Source organism: Epinephelus moara, chromosome 18, assembly GCF_006386435.1.
Source record: "Epinephelus moara isolate mb chromosome 18, YSFRI_EMoa_1.0, whole genome shotgun sequence".
NCBI classification, from domain to species: Eukaryota; Metazoa; Chordata; class Actinopteri; order Perciformes; family Serranidae; genus Epinephelus; species Epinephelus moara.
The window spans coordinates 21,551,402-21,572,376 of record NC_065523.1 but is presented as its reverse complement, the minus strand read 5'-3'; the positions used below and the strand labels follow the sequence as shown (position 1 = coordinate 21,572,376).

Here is a 20,975-nt window from a genome sequence, read left to right as displayed (position 1 = left end):
GGGTGATGCAGCCGCTAGCGATGGGGCCGGTCCAAAGTGAAATTGCCAGGGACGAATTTTGCTTCCAGTTCAACCCTCCTGATTACTGTCAATTTACTGGTTTCTTCAGCAACCCATTACATCTATTCCACATTGCTGTCTTACTGTAACTCCACAACTTGCACTTCCCCTCTACAGTGTACTTTACACTGCACTCTTTCTAGCTGATACTATTGGATGTGCTGTATTGTTGTGTACTGTATTGTGCTTTAAATGTCAGCCACTCCTGTGTATGAACTCATCAGGGTTCTCTTCAGCACTGCACTTTATTGATAGAAAGGTCATCCAGGATGAATAGGATTGCCATGGTTACGCGGGAAAAGAAAAATGGAACCTCCTATTTTATTTTATGTCTTCTGTGTCCACCACAGATTCTGCAAAGAACGACTGCACCCTCACAAGTCTAATAAATGAAAGGAACAAAAGAAATGACAGCACAGTGGGCTGTTGTCTTTTTGCCACAGTGCCCTCATACAGCAAGAGAATGCTGATGTGGCCTCAAAGTTATTTTCAGTTGCAAATAATAACAAAGATGCAATGAAAAGGTTTGTAGTTTGAGACTTTCATGTAAGCAGCGTCCCACTGAATGCCTTGTGTATGAACATTTCTCTGCAGAAAGCACCTGAGCGGAGCTGTGCGACTAACAAGATTAAAACAGATCGGAGCTTGACATGGAACAGTAATTGTGAAGCCTCATTCCTCCACTCAAATGTAAATGCTCTTAGAAATTCCTTTTACAATTCGTCTCTCCTTCTCTGTTTGTGCTTCTCGACCCTACGCACCGCCACCTGCTCCTTTTACCAGACGCTTCGCTTTCATTTCCAGCTCACCTTGAAATATAAAATGTAAGCTATGGCTATTGCAGTTAAATTTAATGCTGTTTGAGTATGTGGAAGCATTTTGTTTTATTACACAGAGCCCTGCGCCCTGGCTTTTTCTTTTAGATGGAAAGAATTGGATGAAATGTTTTCGGAGATATAGTTTAATGCAGCCCTGAAGATTGACTTGTCAGTATTCATATGCTGTCACCTCATTATTTTATGATTTGGCTGTGGCAGTAATAGCCACTCAGTATCAGCAAGACAGACACAATTATTCCATTTAATTGTTTTGAAATTGTGCCATTCAACTTATTTTTAAAAGTTTAAGGTCCCTCTCCAGACATTTTTTAAAGTATGTAATACTTACAGTAACACTAATGTTTAATTGAATATTGTTTCTCCACATAATAGTTAAAAAAAAAAAGAAAACTAGCCAATGGGATTTTCCATTGGGATTTGGATGATTGCAGACAATAAGCTCTGTGGCAAACAAAAGGTTATAATAGTTACATATTTTGCAGCAAGATAATCTTTACAAATGAACACCACTTTTATTTGGAGCATAAATACAATCACCACGCTAATCTTTGGCTATAAACAAACTACACTACAGCCGCATGACGTAATGTCACCACCACAATAAAGTTGTAAAGCCATGTTTGCTGTGATGATGTCCTATAGTCTCATATTTTACCAGCATTTGGCTAGTGGCTGGTGCTACTTTCCAACCCTGGTATTAGTAAAGTACCTAATCTACTTTGCATGACATATATTTAAATCTCAGATTTTAGGGAAAAAACTAGGGGTGGAGGAAAAAATCGATACAGCATAGTATCTCGATTCTTTGCGTGGCGATATTGTATCTATACACAGATGCCAAATATCGATCTTTTATTATACACATCATTGATTTTTGCAAATACACATTTTAATACAACTTTTCGTACTAGAATAATAAAATCATTCGCTTCCTCGGTCCACTAGATGGTGCTGATGTTTATTTTTTTTTCCTGGTGAGGTCAGCAGTCTCAGTCAGCAGCATTTGGCAGGAAGTTCATCAAAACAAAGACTGAGGCACCAGAGAAACAAAGTGAAAACAAATCGGCATTTCAATCAAACGTCTGGACTTATTTTGAATTTTTTAACATAGAAAGAAAGAAGGATTTGGATATGACACATGCGATTGGCAAGCAGTGTCACATGAGAATCTCCGGGAATGCTACGAACATGAGGGCTCACCTCACACTCTACCATCCAGAGATAGCATTTACCGCTGAAGGCTAAGCTAGCGCTAAACCTGCTCCGCCCAAAAATCAACCAACACTGGACACACATAGCTTGATAAAACTACCATCCAACTATGAGAGAGCTAAGAAAATAACACAGTCCATCACCTACTTCATGTGCGAAGATCTGCGTCCATACAGCATTGTTGAAAACGAAGGCTTTTGTTACATGCTAAAATCACTCCTTCAGTATGTGACTCTGTCCAGACGGGGTTTTTTTTTTACCAACACAGCCGCACCCACGCTCTACAGAGACGCGAAGCATAAAGTCAAGGAACTTTGAGTACAGTAGGAAGGGTGGCAGTAACTTGTGATGTCTGGACTTCAAGGTCAGTGGATTCGTATGTGACTATAACGGCACATTATCCCACACAGAACTGGCGACTTCGGTCTCACGTTTTCTAAACTGAAGCAGTACACATAAGTCACACCGGAACACATAAGTCACTCTCATGCTTTATCTGGCCTTGCAGCAGGTGTTAAATCTGCCAACAGTTAAGTTCGTCAGGTGTTTGCAGCATTTATGACAGGTTTTATGACAGTGTTGGTCAGTCTGTCTACTTTGCATCACATTTTGCTGCAATAAAAATGACTAAAGTCAAATGAACAGACTGAAAACTTCATCTTATGAAGAAAAATTCATGTTGATAAAGTTTGCCTTTGGGGAAATAATTTGCAGTTGGGGGAAAAAGGTAATACAGTATATTGTATTGCAATACTCAGCACATCGCAAAATCGCAATAACATTGTATCGTGACCTAAGTATCGTGATAATATCATATCGTATCGTCCTCTCGCGATTCCCAGCCCGAACAGACATCACCCCATTCAGTAGAGGAACGTGAAAACACCTCTCTCATGACACAGATACAAGTCAGTGTAGGTCAGACATTTTAGGGGACATAACCATATAACACATTTGTGAGTGGAAGGGGACTTTAAGTGTTTTAGATTTCATGCTGAAAAACAGCTTCAATTATTCTAAACACATTGTCTATGTTTTGAGTTTCTTAGCAAGGTTTCAGTGAACAACAAAGAATAAATACTTTCAAGTCCCCTTCATTCAAAAACAAATAAAAGAAACATTAGTCAAAACTAAAAAAGAAGCGATACACCTATTTATACCTTTTAAGAAGCACCCACCTCAGGAGAACACACAGCCGAGTTTGAAGCCATGTTTTTACAACAACACAGAAAGTCTATCTTTTGTTGCTCACCTCTCCAAGATACAGCGAAGGTCTTCTCGAAACGAAAGTGACAATGAAATACAAAGTCATAAATGGTAAAGACTGATATTTATTTCTCATCACAAATAAAAAGAACCATGCTTACTCATCACAGGAAGAAAAATAACAGAAGCGCTCAGTCTTTGTATCTTTACCGACCTTGCTGCCGGAGTGTTTTTTGAGAATGTGAATAATAGCACTCTATGAAGATTGAAATTCTTTAAAAAAAATCCAAGCCTATGCCCATACACTGAAGCCCCCCCAACCCACACCACCCACAAGCTGCACCCACCTCCACCCAGCTCATTTGCCCCTCCCCGAACAATGATCACAGCATTATTTGAGTGGGTCAGTCTGAGGGCTCTCAGTCCCCAGAAGTCTTAATAACCTGGAACAGTGTGACATTGTAGAGCACCTGGTGTCCGTTGTTCCAGGTGTACAGGACCCTCTCCCTGGGATTGTAGTCCATCATGGAGATGTGGGAATATTGATTGTGGAAGGGGATGTCTGTGTACTCATAGCTCGATGTGTTGGTGTAGTAGGCAAAGTAGATCTTGGCACCAGCCAGGTGGGAGTTGGTGACATAAAGTGTACCGCAGATCATGAAAGACTCTCCTGCACTGCGCTTGGGGAAGCCTGTGTCCCAAGTCTGCAGCACTTCCAGACTCTGGGGCTCCAGGCGGCTGATCACAATGTTCCCAGCATTAGGGATGGTCGTGTATACTGCCCACAGGCCATTCTCATCCGCCATCAGGTCGATGTCAGAGGAGCCACCCCAGGAATAGGGAAAGGTGTTGTTATAGCCGGCCCCACTCAGGCTGCGCTGCACCAGCACACTCCGTGAACGGAAGTGGTACTTGATGATGATGTTGCTCTGGTACTTGTTGTAGTACAGCGAGCCATTGTAGACCACATGACCAGTGCCTGCCCAGGGGTGAGGCAGCAAGTGTTGCACAAAGTTCTGGCCCTTCATGAAATCATTCATTGTGCGGTATTCCAGGACACGACGTCCCTTGAAGTAACCATCCATGGACCACACCTGTGGAGAGAAGATAAATTAATCCTATTGGGAAGAGGCAACAAACAACAGGAAATAATGAAAAGATCTAGAAGTTATAGGAGAATATTATACCTGACACATCTATTTGCAAGAGCACTGTGAGCAACGTTTCATTATAGCTAGTGGCGATGCCCTGAACAAAGTAAGCATGTTGTGTGTCTATGGTGAGTCTCTGCTCGGTGAGTGTGGGTGTGTGACTTTCTGTGCATACTTTATACATGTGTGCAGAACTATTGATCTCTTCTCTGTGTGTGTGGGAGTGAAGACATTCCCTGTGCTTTGCAGTCAACCACTGCTTGTGCTCCCTGGCCTTTCCAGTCCACATTTACAGAAAATCAATCCATTTAGCAGCTCTATCTTTTTTCCTCAAGCACTCTCAGCGGATCTCTCCACTGACATGGCCCCTCCATGGCTGCATCTCCCATCTCATTCCCTCAATGCTTCTGCAAAGGCACAGTTTAGCTTTTAATTGATTCAATTAAACTGCAGTTGGCTTGGATATTTATTTTGTCCTTAACATATCAAGGAGAGCTTTGCTAAGATTTAGCTCTCCTACTTCTGATGCTCCACCCAACTGTTTTGTCCTCTTTCTCTCTTTTCCTGCTCTTACCTTCTTCCCAGGTATAAAATAGGCACTTTTCTTTTCAATAACAATTCCAGTCAGCGGGGAGAAAGCGTATGGGAGGAGTTGCGGGAGGTGCGGTACAGCAGCTGAATTATGGAGAAGGGGAGATTATGGAGCATTGTTTCTCCCCTCCCTGCTAAATGAGTCCCTAGAGCTGAGCCAGGCCGAAGCGTTAGCACATTGGCTCCGCTTTGTTTGGCTCCTCAACGACAAGATGTATCCCAAATATGATTATCATGATTGGTGCAGGGTGTTGATGTGATATTGTTTATGTATGTAGCTATTAATACAATCAGTGATTGATCTAAAGAGTCTAATGTGATCGCAGCAAGTAAGGTGATTAAAGACAAAGATCAAGACATTCAATCAGAGAAACTGACCTTCTCTGTTGGCAACATCTATTTAGCCTGTTATGGATCAGAGTGGGGATGAAAAAAGGCCATCGTCATCTCTCCTCTTAAACTTCATCAGTTTCCATTCTCCCCTACAGATGGCTAATAATCCACTCTTCCAATTCCCCACCACCACCACTGCTCCTCCCATTCACCGGGCTCCACAATTCTTCTTCCCTTCCTCCCTCACTTGTGTCATTTTCCACCTGCTTCTTAACCATGTATCTGCCCAAATGAAACCGCATGTCATCTCTAATCAGCTAAAGCCATTACTATATCATCTGGGTCCAGTGCATCTCAGCACACTCCTGGTAATTACCTAGGTGATTTAGAAAACTTTAGCCCAAACAACTCATTCATTTTTCCACTGATGATGAAGTGATTAATCAGCTGGAGCTGCAGTGACAGAGGTAGACAGGGAGAAGGAAAAGGGATGCTATCCATCAGTGACTCAGCTTTGCATCCCCATTTCTCTCTCTGTCTCTCCCCCTCCAGAGCTCACGAGAAGTCCTACTTGGGCAAAACAGTCAATCAGTCATTGAAGTATCATGACAGTGTTGCTGTGAGGGATATTTTTTATATTGAGCAGCTGTGAGAGACTTTCGCTCCACTTTATCCTCTTTATTTGTGGTACCATGAAGTAGGTAGCATGGACTAATGGGTTCTAGTGAGGGCTGAGCACAAAACCTGAGGGACTTACTCTGTTGTCTGAGCTGGGGATCATGGTATCTGTCATCCAGGAGCCAAACCTTGACCCCGATGCGCGTACTGTGATGGGATTACTGACGCCCGTCAGCTTTCCACAGCCTGGAGGTCAAAGATGAAATAGTGTCAAGACATGAAACAAATGTATGTGTGTCAACATGTACACACTGTGGCACTGTGTGTGCAAACACTCACCTTGCATTAAAATAAGTCTCATATTCAGATTGTCTCTAGATATAATGCAACGCAATCCGAACAGGCTCTGCCCACATACTGTCAGTGATTTTATAGCCAATATTGGCATAAAGTAAATTAAATATTTAAAGAAATCTTTGCTGGTCCATAATTTGCTTTGTTATATATGTCAGAGCCAGTCACGAAGATTTAGATGGCAACACCAAGGCAGACAAGAATGAAGCCAATCTACGTAATTGTAAAGACACTGATCTACAGGAAGAATATATTACAGATGATGGAAACACCGCCAAAGTTTTAAGCAACTTCAGTGTCATGTGAGGGAGAGCTGCTGCTACTTTGCTGGTTTGAAACAGTCGTGCCTGATTACCAATTTCCACCCATGTAGTTGTTGTACATGGCTTGAAAATACAATTGCATTTACACTTGGGTTCAGTGTGGTCACAACGCGTCCCTGACCACCTCCGCAGGTGGTTTGGCCAATCAGATCACAATCCGTGCTCAATGCGTTTTGGGTGCATTTAAACCTGTATTTTCCTGTGATCAAGTGCTATCCAAATACAATTAGATCACCCTAAATGCATTTTAATGCAGAGTGTAAAGGGGGTTGGACAGACAGACACACAGACAGACATTTATTTTTGTGCCTGGGAACTCCAGTTATAAAGCTAATTTAAAACATGGTGTTCCACAAGGCTGGGTTCAAGGCCCTGTATGGTTTCGGCAATTTAGGGGTTTCAGTTTATGTGCATCTGTAAAAATATGATCTCTTCACTTTCTGCAGATGACACCCACATGCATGTATTTAAATGGCAGCACTCTCACAGACATAAATGCTGCATTTAAAAGACAGATGGATTTATTGATAGATATCAGAATTTGCAATTGTACAGGGGTGTGCAGAAGGTTTAATGGCATCCAATACATGTCAAAGGAAAACAACAATTTAAAAAACATATTTTGAAATGTTCGTGCAAGTATTTTTATCACTTTTCTAAGATTTCTTTCACCATTTTCTTATTTTCCTTTAGTTTGCATTTGCTTATCCAATTTTGTAAAGCACTTCATAAAAGTTTTCTATAAACATATTATATAATATATAAGTGAGCAGTTGTTATGTGTAATTATTATCTCTCTGCATGCATCTTTTTGCAAATGCTTGAAGTCAGTGGAAGACAATTGCAAAACACCAATGACCCAAAGGCTAAAGTCTAACTGCAGTCTTTTCTTGTTAAGTCATCGGTTTGTATATGAGGGATTTGGTAAAATCATCAGTTTGTGCTAACACATTGCACATAAACACGATCAATTATTCATTTAGGCTTTCCAGGCCATTTTTTTTCTTAATTTATGCAGATAATTCGAATACAAAGGAGAGTGGAGAGTTGTTACCAATGTACAACAGACTTTTGACCATTGATAGTTTTATCATTGATTCCTTTCTGCATTTCTGTTTTCTAACCTCTTAGTGTTTATGTGCGGCATTAATATTTGAGGATAAATTTAAAATAAACACTCAATGACTACCCACCTACGCACCCACACCCAGTTGCACATAACTCATACCTAATTTCTGCATGCAGGAGTGGAGCCTGGTCTCCAGCAGCAAGACTCTCTGGCGCAGCTCCTCATAATCGTAGGCACCCATCTCTTCTTGGATGGCCATCAGCACCAAGGACAGATTCCTCACCTCCTCCCGAAGTCGCAGGATCATCTTGGCATCCGTCTTGTACTGTTCTAGCACTGGCAGCAGGGGGAGCAGCTGGGTCACCTTGTCTTTCAAGTCCTACAATAGTAATCAGAGAGTAAGACGAATGGAAAAGCGAAAGTGGGTGAAGAAGATTAAACCCTGGGAGACTATAGGACAGGGGATCAGGTCGACCATAGCGCACGGGATTGTGTGCAGAGGCCCTTCAATCTTCAGTTGTTGCTTCTGGTTGGTAGATTATCTCTCAGTATCAGGAGCTCATATTGTAGCTTGGTGCTGGGGCATCTGTTCAACTTCTTAGCACCAGAATTCATCATAAATTTCGTAGTGGAACTTCACCAAGGTATAATTTACTGCAATTTTATGTATTACTGACATTTCTGGAACTCTCTTGCTTTGATTAAATCTTACAACAGGAATACTCAACTTGCTTTGCCACATTTGCAATATGACAGGAGGCCAGGGGCCACTTAATAAACAAAAATCAATAATATTTATCAGGATTTATATATAACATTAGTTGCTGCCTGTGTTCAAGCTTTCTATGTTTGTTGTCTTCACTTATCTTTGCCAAGAGGCAAATCCAGTTGCAGGTCAGTTGTAAGCAGGGGCGTTTGTAGCACATGAGGACATTTGGGGCTTAGCCCTGACCTCTGTCAGGGTTTGGGGGATCCCCCCTGGCCCTTTTATTCAGTCAACAAGCTCTATTTTGATGCTTTTGTATGCACCCTTGCACCTTATTTCTACTCAAAGTACAAATTATTTTTCAAGTGTAAGTCAATTTATTTGCATTGTGAATTAGAAAATGGTTGATGGGCCAACTGGCACCCTAACACGGGCCAGATTTAGCCCCTGGCCATAAGTTGAGTATCACTGTCTTATTTATGTCCTTCATAATTAACCTCAGTTGCCTGCTTTTTTTTGCTTCTGTGTTGAACTACCCACTTGCTTGACTTGTGTGGGCGTCTTTGTATGATCTGTAAATCCAGATTTATATCCATTTACAATCCTTTGTGTAGATTAGAAAGCCACTGACAACAAATTATTTCCAATCAGGCCAAATGAATATCTGTTTACTGTCTCAGCTAGTTCAGGTGATTTTTCATCTACAGTAAGAGCTTGGCGCTGTTGGATGCTGACTTGCTCTGTGACTCATGTGTTTAGAAGTAAAAAGAACAATGTGTCCTTAGGTAGGAGTGCAGGAAGCAGCAGGAGAGCCAGGCTGCCTGCTTGGAAGGTAGAAGGCTCAAGAGAGAAATAGGTGTATCAATAAAGTGCGGCCGCCATAGGAGGGGCTGTTTCCTCCTTGTTAAGGTTTATCGTAAATCTGGTGATGGAGCAGCTCTCAGCCCTGTGGCGCCACATCATAAATCTCATTTTCCCCTTTTCAAGCCGCGAAAATTCGGTCTCGTTAATCTCCCACGCTCTGCCATTGGCAACTTTGAGCTGCACGCATTCATCAGCCAACCTGCTCTGGTCAAATCCTGCTCTTTTTTTTTTAAAGACTTCTTTTTTCTCGTTATTGGATTGTGAATTTGCATTCAGACAAGTCCTGGGATATAATGCTCACTATTCTGCATATTTTAGTCATCTAAGGCTTTGCTGAGGAATTGGCTAATTCCATAAACATCTTCATTACCTCCACTGGAATCACTTTAATAAAACACACTGAGAGCAAAACACAGCCGTTGCCTGTCACTGTGCTGAGACAGGGTCTTGGCGGTAAAGCACACGTAGCATTTATCAAGGCATCTTTTAATCAAACTATTTTATGGTCCATCTAATATGTGTAAGGGTGTGAGAAATGTGGAGAAATGTGGGCAAGACAGCATGCTGACAGGAAGACAAAAAGGCCCACTGATAATGGCAGCTGAGCCTTAGCTTGTAGAGAGATAAGGTAGAGATAAATGCGAATATATGTGCCTGTTATCTAAGAGCAGACAGCAGAATGTTAAGTATATGGAGGAAGAGAGGTTGAGAGGGGAAAGCATGTAAAGAGAGGAATCATCTAGGTCCAGGAGTCTAATAATTCAGCAGCATGTGAATTTGCTCAGATTTCCTCTGCGCATGACTCAATGACTCAAAGATGGTTTTGGAATTGAATTTGTGTACCTATGCGGCAGTCTATCGAGAGTCATACAAAATTTTATTGTCTGTGAAGAGCGAAAGAGATTGCAATGCATCTGGCGAAGTTTGTGTGCACATAGAGAGCAGTGCCACATCTAACAGTATCTGCATTCGCTCGAGAATAATAAACATACGCGCACTGCTGTGTGACAGCCAATTACCTGAAAGCCCTTTGGATTGAGACTGCGGGGATTTTCAGAGGCCACCTTCAGCTTTCCATCCACCACTTTCATTAGGCTCTCGGTGTTCCTTACATACTGTAGATCTCTGTATGTTCGCAGGTCCAGCACCTCCATTGACTGGCTAATGTTCTGAACCTGTCACACACGCACACAGATACAAACACACACCAACAAACACCCAGGACACAAACAGAGACACAAAAGAAGTTCTTAAGTTAATATTTATTTTGTTCTATTCAAGGAAAAAATTGGATTTTTTTTACACAGTCATCCCTTCCTCATCAGAAATACAGCTTTAGCTTGCAGTTAGAGCTGAATCAATAAGGCAATTTACCAATTAGCTGATCAGCTTTTTCGATTATCATTACTCATTAAAGTAATATTTCTCAAATGTGAATATTTTCTTTGCCTTTTACAGTATGACAGCAAACTGAATATCTTTGGTTTTTATGGGGCTGTTGATTGGACAACAAAAGACATCCCCTTGGACTTGAAACTGAAATTAAACATCTGTTCATGATTTGCTGACAGTCCACAATCATGAGTTGAGAAAAAGTTATGTAGATTAATTCACTGGGAAAATAACTGCTATAATAGGAGACAACTCTTCACATCTCAGTCAGTGTAAAACTACACACCTTGGATCAGCAAAAGATAACTTAATGCCGTCTGTTGCATAGGGCTGGGCAATTGTATCTCATAGCGTTAGCTGATGACAGAAGGGTGGTGGGAGTGGACAATGACAGCCAACTTAACTTATTTTTAATTCATTTTTTCCTTTTAAATGCCTTTGTGTGGGGCACCCACTAGCTCAGCGGTTAGAGTGGGCACGCTATGTACAAAGGCAATGTCCTTGTCGTAGTGGCCGCAGGTTTGATTCCAGCCCATGTTCCTTTGCTGCATGTCATCCCCTGTCTCTCTCCCCCTTCCATGCTCAAAACTGTCCTGTCAAATTAAGGCAAAAGCCAAAAATATATGTTTTTACATGCCTGTGTGTCCTTTTGTATGATGCTGTGTCCTTACAAGTTATTTTCTGTTGGTCTATAAATGCAATGGAGGAGGAGCTCTTTGAGTTTTCTTTTCCTCAGCAGCAGTTTGTGACTCATGGAGTGGATAATTGATCTGTCGATCCATTCAGGGCTGATCAGATCGGATCAACAGATGAGAGGAGCAGCTGCTGCAGAAGCAAACTGTTGGATCCAGCAGAATGAATGGTTAAGTTTCATTTTCAAGGCGCCTGAGGTTCTGCTGCTCCATCTCTGCCCTGAATGCACTCTGAGCTCCATCAGCGTGGTGCTATAAATAGCCAAATGGTTTATATATTCCAATAGCGCTCCTACTGAACAGCCGAGCTCCAAAAAAATCTATTTGTGGCGGCAGATATTTTAATCGTGGCGGGCTGCCACAAGTACATGAATGCGTGTGAAACCCTACCATATCAATAAGAAAGTCTGGGCAAAAATATTGTGATTTGATTTCCTCCTCGGAGAAACACAAGAAGCTTCCCAGCCTCTCAGTGTTTGTTTTTTTTCCTACTAGGTCACATCCGGACCAGGATTAGCAGTTAGCTATCTGTACAAAAATGCATATCAGTGCAATAAAATCAAGGATCAAAGCATTATGGGTTATGGTTAGCGTTATTGTAGCTCAGCATAAATCTAAAAAAAAAAAAAACAAAGGTTGCAGCTACCCTAATAAATCTATGATTTAATACACTAGCTAGCCAGGACGTTAAGTGACCCAAATCAAACACATCCATGATGTAGCGGACAGGTGCAGGCTGGGTATGGTGATATACTAAATACAAAAATGTGCAGGTGGATCATACAGGTGAGTTCTGGGTTTACTGCAGAACTTTTACCTTCAGTGAGGTGTGTGAGACCTTATTGCTGTTTTGGACAATAATTTCCTGTCATGTTGTGACTGCAGAGCCTCTTTAAAGTTTTTGAAGACTTAGAGGAGCGCAGTGGAAAAACAGACTAGAGAGGCTGAGCGGCCTGGTTGTAGTTTGTATCAAGAATGAACAAACTAAGGCGTTGAACCTGAAGAGGATTTAGGAGGACTTCACCTTGTCTAAAACTAACAGAAAACCATTCAGACAAGTGAGCAAGAAACTCACCAATTGTTACTCAGTGTACCACTGTGTTGCCTGGAAACATAACGTTGCATGTATGCGTGCATTGCAGTGTGCAGAAACTGTTATAGCTCTCTTTTTTTGCCTTAAAGGGTAACACTACCTAAATTAATTATTCCAATATGTCATTATCATGGCCTAAGAAAGTTCAGTCTATATGTGTGACTATGAGCTACTCTCTATCAAAGCCAGAAACCAGAGAAGTCCCAAACTTGTGAAACCTGGCATAAAGTCTGGAGCTGCTCCATAGACAATGAACAAGAGCCTGATTGTGTGGACACACAAAATCTTTGTTTTCTTTTTTTATACCCAAATGAGCCTTCTTCTGTTGTAATGTCCTCAGCTTTGAAACTGAAAATCTAACCATATGGATGAGTGTCATCTACAACATCTTTCCAAGTACACTGGTAGTGGAGCAGCTCCAGACTTTATACCCGCTGACATCATAAGTTTGAGTTTCAGCACTCCAGAGTGTGGATGTTGGAGAGAGTTGTTCATGTTTACTAATCTTATTGGGCAGTTTTAGACTATAGGAATAACTTGTATGAAGTTTGAAAATGGGTCTAGTACCCCTTTAATGTGTGTGTGTGTTTGTGTGTGTGGCTGCAGTTGCTGTGGAGATTTTATTGTTAATGCACCTCTGTGTTGTCTGCTTTGGTTGTTTTATTGTGCTGTTGATTCTACAAGAAGTTGCAGCATGTCTTATTAATGCTTGTTGCACACGCCAGGTGTCCTTGGACTCGTGTTTTGGTCATTTTTGTTTAATTGTCTGAGTTTTGTCCTCTTTTCTTGTGAAGCCTAGTGGGGCTATACAGAGGAGGGCTGATGCATATTTATAATTGTGCACAGGCTGCAAAGCACCATCTAGATAAATGTAATTTGTTGCTGGTTTGGACGTAAGGCTTCGTGGTGTAATGCTGTTTCCTTTTAAAGAATGTAATGCAGTAAACTTTACTCAGAGTACATTTACTCAACTACATTTCACCTTTTACTTGAGTAAAATTTCTTTTAAGTAACAGTACTTTCATTGGGTGTAATATTCAAGCACTCTCTCCAGTTTGGTTGAACTGAATGTGTGGATGTGTCAGTCAGCAAACTGTCAACCCCCCTAAGAATGTTTCAATAGCTTTTACTTAGTGCATTCTGGGATGTCTTGCAGCTCCCCAGGAATAAGTGGATATGGAAAATACATTTCCCTCAAGGCATCCATTGCAATTCATCATCTGTATATTCCAATTCATATAAGAAAACATGTAATATCCACTTGTATTTGCTACAGATAGACGCATCTAATAGTTCATGGTAGCTATAGCCTCATGTTGCACTTACTGGCAATTGTAAGGTTGTCACCATAAGACTGAATAAAATGGGAAAATAATCTAATCGCAAATTCTTAGACCAATATTGCTATTGCAAGAAATCATTCTATAGGATGACCTACACAACACTGGGTCTACGTAATATGATGAAATGAGATGAACTGATGCACGAATAGAAAACATATGTTTATCTGTTGAATTGTAAAACCTTTCATTATGTAGAATATTATAAGCTGTAGCTTTAACCCTTGGAAACATGTAATATAATCATGACTTCAAGGTTCATGGGGCTGTGATGATAAGTGGTGTGGTGGTGAACCGCAAAACCACAGTGATAAGTTGCTTTTTCGCCACGGTAAGAAAAAAACCCAGTCACAGCCTTAAAGACAAGTCATTCATGCCTTTTTCCGTGTGAATGACTTTTTCTGTCCCATTTTGAAATCATTTTAGCGTTCAGTCATAGCATGAAAAAAAACATTTTACCCTATATATATTATTCTTCAAAAATCGAATGCAGCAAATGGACCAGTGTTTATAAAGAATACTCAGAGTTGCTGCCCTGAAGCGAATAACTAATAGCTGGCTACAACCCTAAAGCCCATTAGTTCAAAGATAGATGAGAAGTGGATGAGATATGAGGCCATAAATAAATTGAATAAATTAAGTACATTCAGATTGACAGAGCATGTTACAAGTGAACAGAGGCAAATATTGGAAACAACAGCCTAGAGACAAACTATAGTGTACACATCTTATTCTTAGTGTCAGGGGCTGATGGAAACATAATTATGAATATAATATTCCATTTCTGCCAATAGATGCCCCTAAATCCTACACACTGGACCTTTCAATAAAATCTGAGAGAAGAACAACAGAGCACTTTAGAACAACAGGCCTGGTGTGAACATTAATTTATGAAAAATAAATATCTCCAGTCAATTACAGAAACAAATCAAACTAAAGTGCACACTGACTGTGGCTCTGCAACTCTAAAAATACAGAGGTAACTCAAAGCCTCGTTGTAAACATGTTCACTGTTCCTGCTTTGGCTTTCAGACTGAGATCAGGAAGCACACGGGAGACTCTCTGCTCCAGTCACCAACACACGCCTGCTTTTAGCGCGTACACCGTAACTCTCTCTCCCTTGCTAGACCACACACTCGCTACAGCAAACATGTCAACATGTGGATTGCACTTAAACCTGACCACTGCCATTTTCTACCACTGTGAGCATCAAATCTTGTGCATGGCACTTCACTACTCTCATCTGCATATGTCACGTTAAGTGTAGGGCAGTGTGTGTGTTTTCACCTGGAGCCTAAGGGGCCAGATGTTTCCAACCTGGCTGTATTTTTTGTATCGCAGATATATGATTGGAAAATTGCATTCTATTACATTGCGATGTTGGTTGGCGTCCCCCAGTATGTTTGCCTGGGAACCAGTTATTTGCTCTGACAGATGCATCTCATTTCCCTCTCGTTCAGATAGCTTTCCAGCTGACCTGGCCTGGGTCGGGCCAGTCACAACAGTTTATCTAATACAGGGTGGGTTCGATACAATGACTGACAATTTGTAGAGCCTTCATGCTTAATGCAAAATACGTTATGACATCATTTTTGGCTCATGCACCCTCACATCGGGACACGACAGCAAAGCTTAGTAAAGAGGAGTGCACTGTGAGTGAGGCACTTCTTAAAGGGCATAGATATAGGATTCATATTTCCTGGCCAGTACAGTAGGTGTCAAACTCACGCTCGCCCGCTCTCGCGCCACTCTTCAATTCCACAGGTTGCCATGTAACCAAATCAAAATATTGACATTTTTTGGGCCCGTAAAAATTTCTAAAACAATTATTTCTCTACTGTAATTTTTTTTTTTCAGGAAAATATAGACTTTAATTCTACACCTTTCTAGACGTTCTGTGGATGTATTATTTTTGAAAAAATATTCTTTTTGATGAAACAGCTATACTGTACATATGACCTTTAAAACTTCCAAGATGGCTACAGCTGTTGTGTAACTTTCTGTTAAATAACTATTTTCATATTCTGATGGCAAAAACTGCAACAATCGTTCAGACATATTGATGCTACACCATCACAGCTCTTCTCTGCACACTGTAGTCTGTTTACTTTTGTCCATCTCTCATCCCTATGTCATGTTTCTCAGGTCTGATTGGTTTTAGGTCTACCCAGTTTGATCTATGGCCGTTGACAACCCCCCATTGGAAACTGAAAATAAACTGCGAGGTTTCAGACTTATTCAAATTTGTGAAATGGTCTGATGATGCCAGGCTACCAGTATGTGCATAGAACTATAAATTAAAAGCTTGAGCTTTGCACCTAGGATAAATACAAAGATGGATGAGTGTGAAAAGAAAACCCAACTACAGTATGTACTATAGCACATGAGCAATGAGTTACAGTGTCTTCAAAATATACAGCTGAGCATATGCAGCTGAGCATATAGACGTCTTAGGCCTTGATGCCACAAGTAAAAAAAAAAAAGAAGAAGAAACACTTGCTGCACCTTATCATTGTTGCCAGGCAACCAGCCCATCACGTCCTTACACTATCTGTCCATGTAATCAATATATCTTGGGGGTTTTTCACAGTGATTAGTAGCTAGTTACTAAAATGGACAGGCAGAGGGTACTTGCTGTAGCTCTGGTTGAGGGTGAGAGGCTGTCAGCATATAGTTTGTTTGGCGCAGGGTAACAGAGATCTGTGTGGGTACATGAGACCCTAAAAAAGAGGGTGGATTATAGGGAGTACCACCAGTTGGTCCAGGAGCTTCGCCTCCATGATGGCCATTTCCAGGCATATTTTAGGCAGGTTCGGGGGCAGTTTGACAACCTGTTGGCTAGCGTCAGGCCGTAAAGTTCTGGGTATCCAGCAACCGCTACCACCAGTTTGTCCTCCATTGTTTACCAACTGTAAACTTATTATTGTGACCACTACAGAAGGCCCACCTCTCAATTCATCCAATTGGACAATGGGAAAAAAGATGACAAAAAAAGAGATGATGTGGGGCGCTTTTCTACTCTGAGCTGAAGTTTTTTCAACTCAAGGAGTTCAGAGTGCTCCGGCGAAACACCAGGCGCCTAGATTACAGAACTGTGAGGCGCGTTGCATCGCAAAAAACGTGAGCAAAAAACTTCATTCTCATTAATAACAATTACAAAAAGGCATCTCCAGCTGCTAAAACACTTTATGTGTGATCAGGGCCTTAGTCTTTAAAACACACTACAGACACACAAACAGAATATATAGGCATATATATAATATATAGGCAACAAACAAGGAGCAAAGGCAAAAAATAGGAAACAGACAGCAAAAATAACCAAGATGAAAGGTTAAGAACTTAAAAAGGCAGCGCAGATATCCAGAATATATCAGGATGATACACATAAATACACAACACATTTATTAATTATGCAGTGAAAGTCAACAGGTACCCAGTCAGGATATAAATATCCAATCTCCCACAGTTATCAAAACAGAAGGGGGCCAGGCCCACAGTACCATTATAACAGTGTACACAAGTTAATGGATACAAACACAGTATAATGCAAACAGAATAAGTCTCATGGAGGTGCAAATGTGCTGTCAAGTTGGTGTTTATTGAATCTCAGTTCTCAGTTTGTGCACTATGTTTAATTTTTACTAAGTACTCCGCTTACTCACTCTTTGACAGCCCACTCTGTTGCTGCATAACCGGCCTACTGTTTCATACACCCCCTCATCTCCTGCACGTTGCACTGAACTGGCCAGAAATCATCTGAACATTGACAAATGTTGCAGGGCTCTGGTGCATATAGGCGGATCACGTGTGCATATGTCCAACTACCCACACAAACAGACACCCACCCACACAGACACGCACCTCTGAAAGTCCAAGCACACAGAAGCTATTTATTCAAATCACTCTGAACAAAAACAAAAACAGTCCCAACTCTCAAAGGTCACAGTTTGACATGAAGTCTGTTTAGCACCAAATGCCTTGCTTGCCTACACTTTGACAGCCCACTCAATTACTTTGCGTCCAACCTACTTTTTTTTCAACACCCAACTTATCTCCCACATGCTTCATGAACTGGCCAGGGAAATATTTGGTCAAAATATATTTTCTTCACCAATTAAAAACTTATTTTACAGCATTGCAGATGGAATAGTTGGAGGAATGTGTAACAGTAAACTGTTCCACCAGCCTGGAGTCTAATCAAATGCAGTGTCACCATCCTCCTGGGCTGTGGTCACAGTTGGGACCTCTCCATCCTCTGAGCTGTGATAACTGATCACACATACGTACACACATCAGGCATTTCATGCTTTCCTCTGGCCGTAAACGATGCTCCCCACCCCTCAAACTTCCCAGAATCCAATCAGTCGCAGGTGTCTAGTGTAATGACTCACTATGCACCAAATCCGAAAGTGTCTGTGTGTAAATGCGTGCCCGACTGTGCCCTCCTATCGCATTTTATCTCATCTCATCTCAGTCAGTCGGACAGAGAGGTCAAAGGGGGATGAGGTGCTCTAAAGTCTGCGCTGTGAGCGTTCTCGCACCACTGTCCTTCAGGGTCAGCTCTGTTCTGGATGGTGCTTTGTCTGCCTTTGCAGAAAGCTGAATAGAGGCTTTTCCACAAGGCTACTTTACATTCTTTGAACAGAGGGCGGTTTTGACATTGTTAGTGCAACCTTGCCTTTCTGTGTCAGGGAGAGCCTTTGTGGATCTGGTCCGCTCAAATAATTCCCACACATGCTCTGGGTTCAAATGAGGCTGTCTTAGCGGGCGTGGTGCTATTGCGTGCACATACAGACAGACACGTAGTCTTTTGACTTGTGTGCAGCACAAATAGCGCTGACCCCAGGTGTCCTCATTAGGCACGTCTGTGGACTGTATTTGACGGGAGCACTTGGCTGCGATAACTGGCGTCTTACAAGCAGCGTGCATGTACAGAGGAGGGTAGACACAATAACATAAACACCCACACTGTAATTCAGTCCAACACAACTATAAATAATATATCTGCAAAGCTTGTAATATTCAGTTTTTGTTGAGAGTGTCGGAGAGGAGATGATTTCATTTCATGGCATTCTCTGAAGCCTTCTTTTGTATTTCGTATTGAATTGTAAGAGGTAACACAAACTGGGCCCTCAAAACTTGAAAGATGAAATCAACACCTCTCCGACAAAGACGCAACAAAATAATATCCTTACACGCCTCAAAAGTTTTATACATGTTTTTTTTTCTAATTTCTATATTCAATGTTTAACTGATTTTCACAGAGAAATATGAACATATTTCAAACCAGATAACCCGATTTTCACCTGTATTCTAATTCTCCACCCACCCAGAAGTTATGTTTCTCTCTGCCAACAGGCTCACAACAGCTACAGTAAACAAGATCACCTTGCAATGTTGAAAAGTGAAAAGAAAAATGAGCAGAAAATACCAATGAGCAGCTGATTACATCACTTGAAATAAGTAAAGCATAAGTAACAATGTTAACATATTAACCTGAGTTGAAGACACGCGTGGGTACAATGTTTCCCACAGAGTTAGGGCAAGGGATGCGCTTGATCAGCAAACATTCTGTTTTTGTGTGTATGAGTGTGTGAGTCTCCCTTTGTGATCACTCTGAGCCCCCTCTCTGAATTCAGAGGTTTTTGCTGGTCTGTGAATGCAGCGCTGGTGGAACTCTTCATTAGGTTTTTGTTATTTTTCTCAGCAGCAGTCGTTCATTAATTCATATAGAAAAATAACACTCTATTTCTTAGAACGTCAGCACTCTATTTTTAGTGTTGTCTATTTGTTGTGTCTAACCTGTGTAAAGGCAGCAACAGAAAGTTTGCTTTCATTTGCTTCTGCAGTGGCTGCTTGACTGGTCAAATTCTTTAACCAGTTGATCAGTTTGTGTTTGGAACAATCAGCACTGATCGGATCAGATCAGATCTCCATGGGAACACAGTTGGTTTCACCTAAAGTAGGTTAGAAAAACAGTAAACAGCATTAAAATGAGAGCACTGTAGTTCTAAAAAATAGAGCATTCTATTTTTATATGAATTAATAAACACTTAGGTTTCACTTTCTGGCGCTCTGCTGCTCTGTCTGTTCCTAGAGTCGGCCTACTCTCTGTGCGAGTGTGGTCTGATATTGTTGCGGTTGGCCTCAAATAAATGAATTTGTGGGAAACCCTGGGGTAGATATATATTTATACAACCACATGGATAAATATGTTGCAACCACATACTGTACTAATGTTGTTATGATACCAGAATTTTAAACTTAAATACAATACCAGTATAAAAAACAGTACTCAATACCTTTTTAAATACCACAGCAAAAAGAAGGAACATCCTAGGTACATAAAATAGGAAAACTTTTTCTTTTTTTTAAAGTAACATCCTGCATACAGCGCTGCTACGGAAAAAATCAAAATCTCAATCATGCCAACAGCTTTTTTTTATAGCTTTAGTCCTTTCGTTATCATTGAATGTATAATGGAGATTGTATTATTTTAAACACAAGGTATTGAAGTTTAGATAAATTTGACAACCTCATGCTGTACTGTATAGTACTCTAGACTTGTAGGGAATTCAACCTGCATTAAACTACAATCTCACTGACTATGTGCTACATAAGCAGCACTGACAATACTATAAAGCATACACATAACATATATATACAAATCATACTGTATGTAGCGTTTTTTTATTCTGCATGCTTATTAAAAACCTGCAGAAACTGCATTCTTTACGCGCATACATACAGTATATAACAGTCTTTATAAAGATAGTGCATCTATACTTTCACATATCTGGGTGAACACAAACACTCAGGATGGCTTTATCAAGTTTGTGTCTTCCTCAGCCGGAATGCGCTGTCTCTGTTGGGATATGCTTCTTTTAAAGTGTGCGTGAGTGTGGATTTTGTCTGCATGAACGTATGCTTGAAACAGTAGCAGACAGAGACTGTCGGGGGAAAAGGCAAACTTCAATGAGAATGACTGCAATATGTGAATTCAGGTGTCTCATTGATCCACCAGGACCTCAGAGCCGATTCAGCATCTCAATTTACCTCCATCTCGCCTCACAAGACCGCATCAATGTCAGCTCCTCCTGTCTTACCCGCTCTTTTCTACCTCTCTACTCCC

At 41.0% G+C, this 20,975-nt stretch overlaps 1 protein-coding gene across 3 annotated transcripts in view; it reads right to left on the bottom strand.

Moving 5' to 3' along the window:
- Positions 1 to 1,725: 1,725 nt before the first annotated feature.
- Positions 1,726 to 20,975, bottom strand: part of olfm2a (olfactomedin 2a) — a 57,849-nt gene continuing 38,599 nt past the window's right edge. For all 3 annotated transcript variants that reach the window (XM_050070091.1, XM_050070090.1, XM_050070088.1), the window contains 4 exons: positions 10,346 to 10,501; positions 7,916 to 8,135; positions 6,150 to 6,256; positions 1,726 to 4,411 (listed from right to left, as the gene is read on the bottom strand). In XM_050070091.1, coding sequence (XP_049926048.1) covers positions 3,737 to 4,411; positions 6,150 to 6,256; positions 7,916 to 8,135; positions 10,346 to 10,501 — 1,158 coding nt within the window. In that variant the 3' untranslated portion in view covers positions 1,726 to 3,736. The remainder of the gene's footprint in view (positions 4,412 to 6,149; positions 6,257 to 7,915; positions 8,136 to 10,345; positions 10,502 to 20,975) is intronic.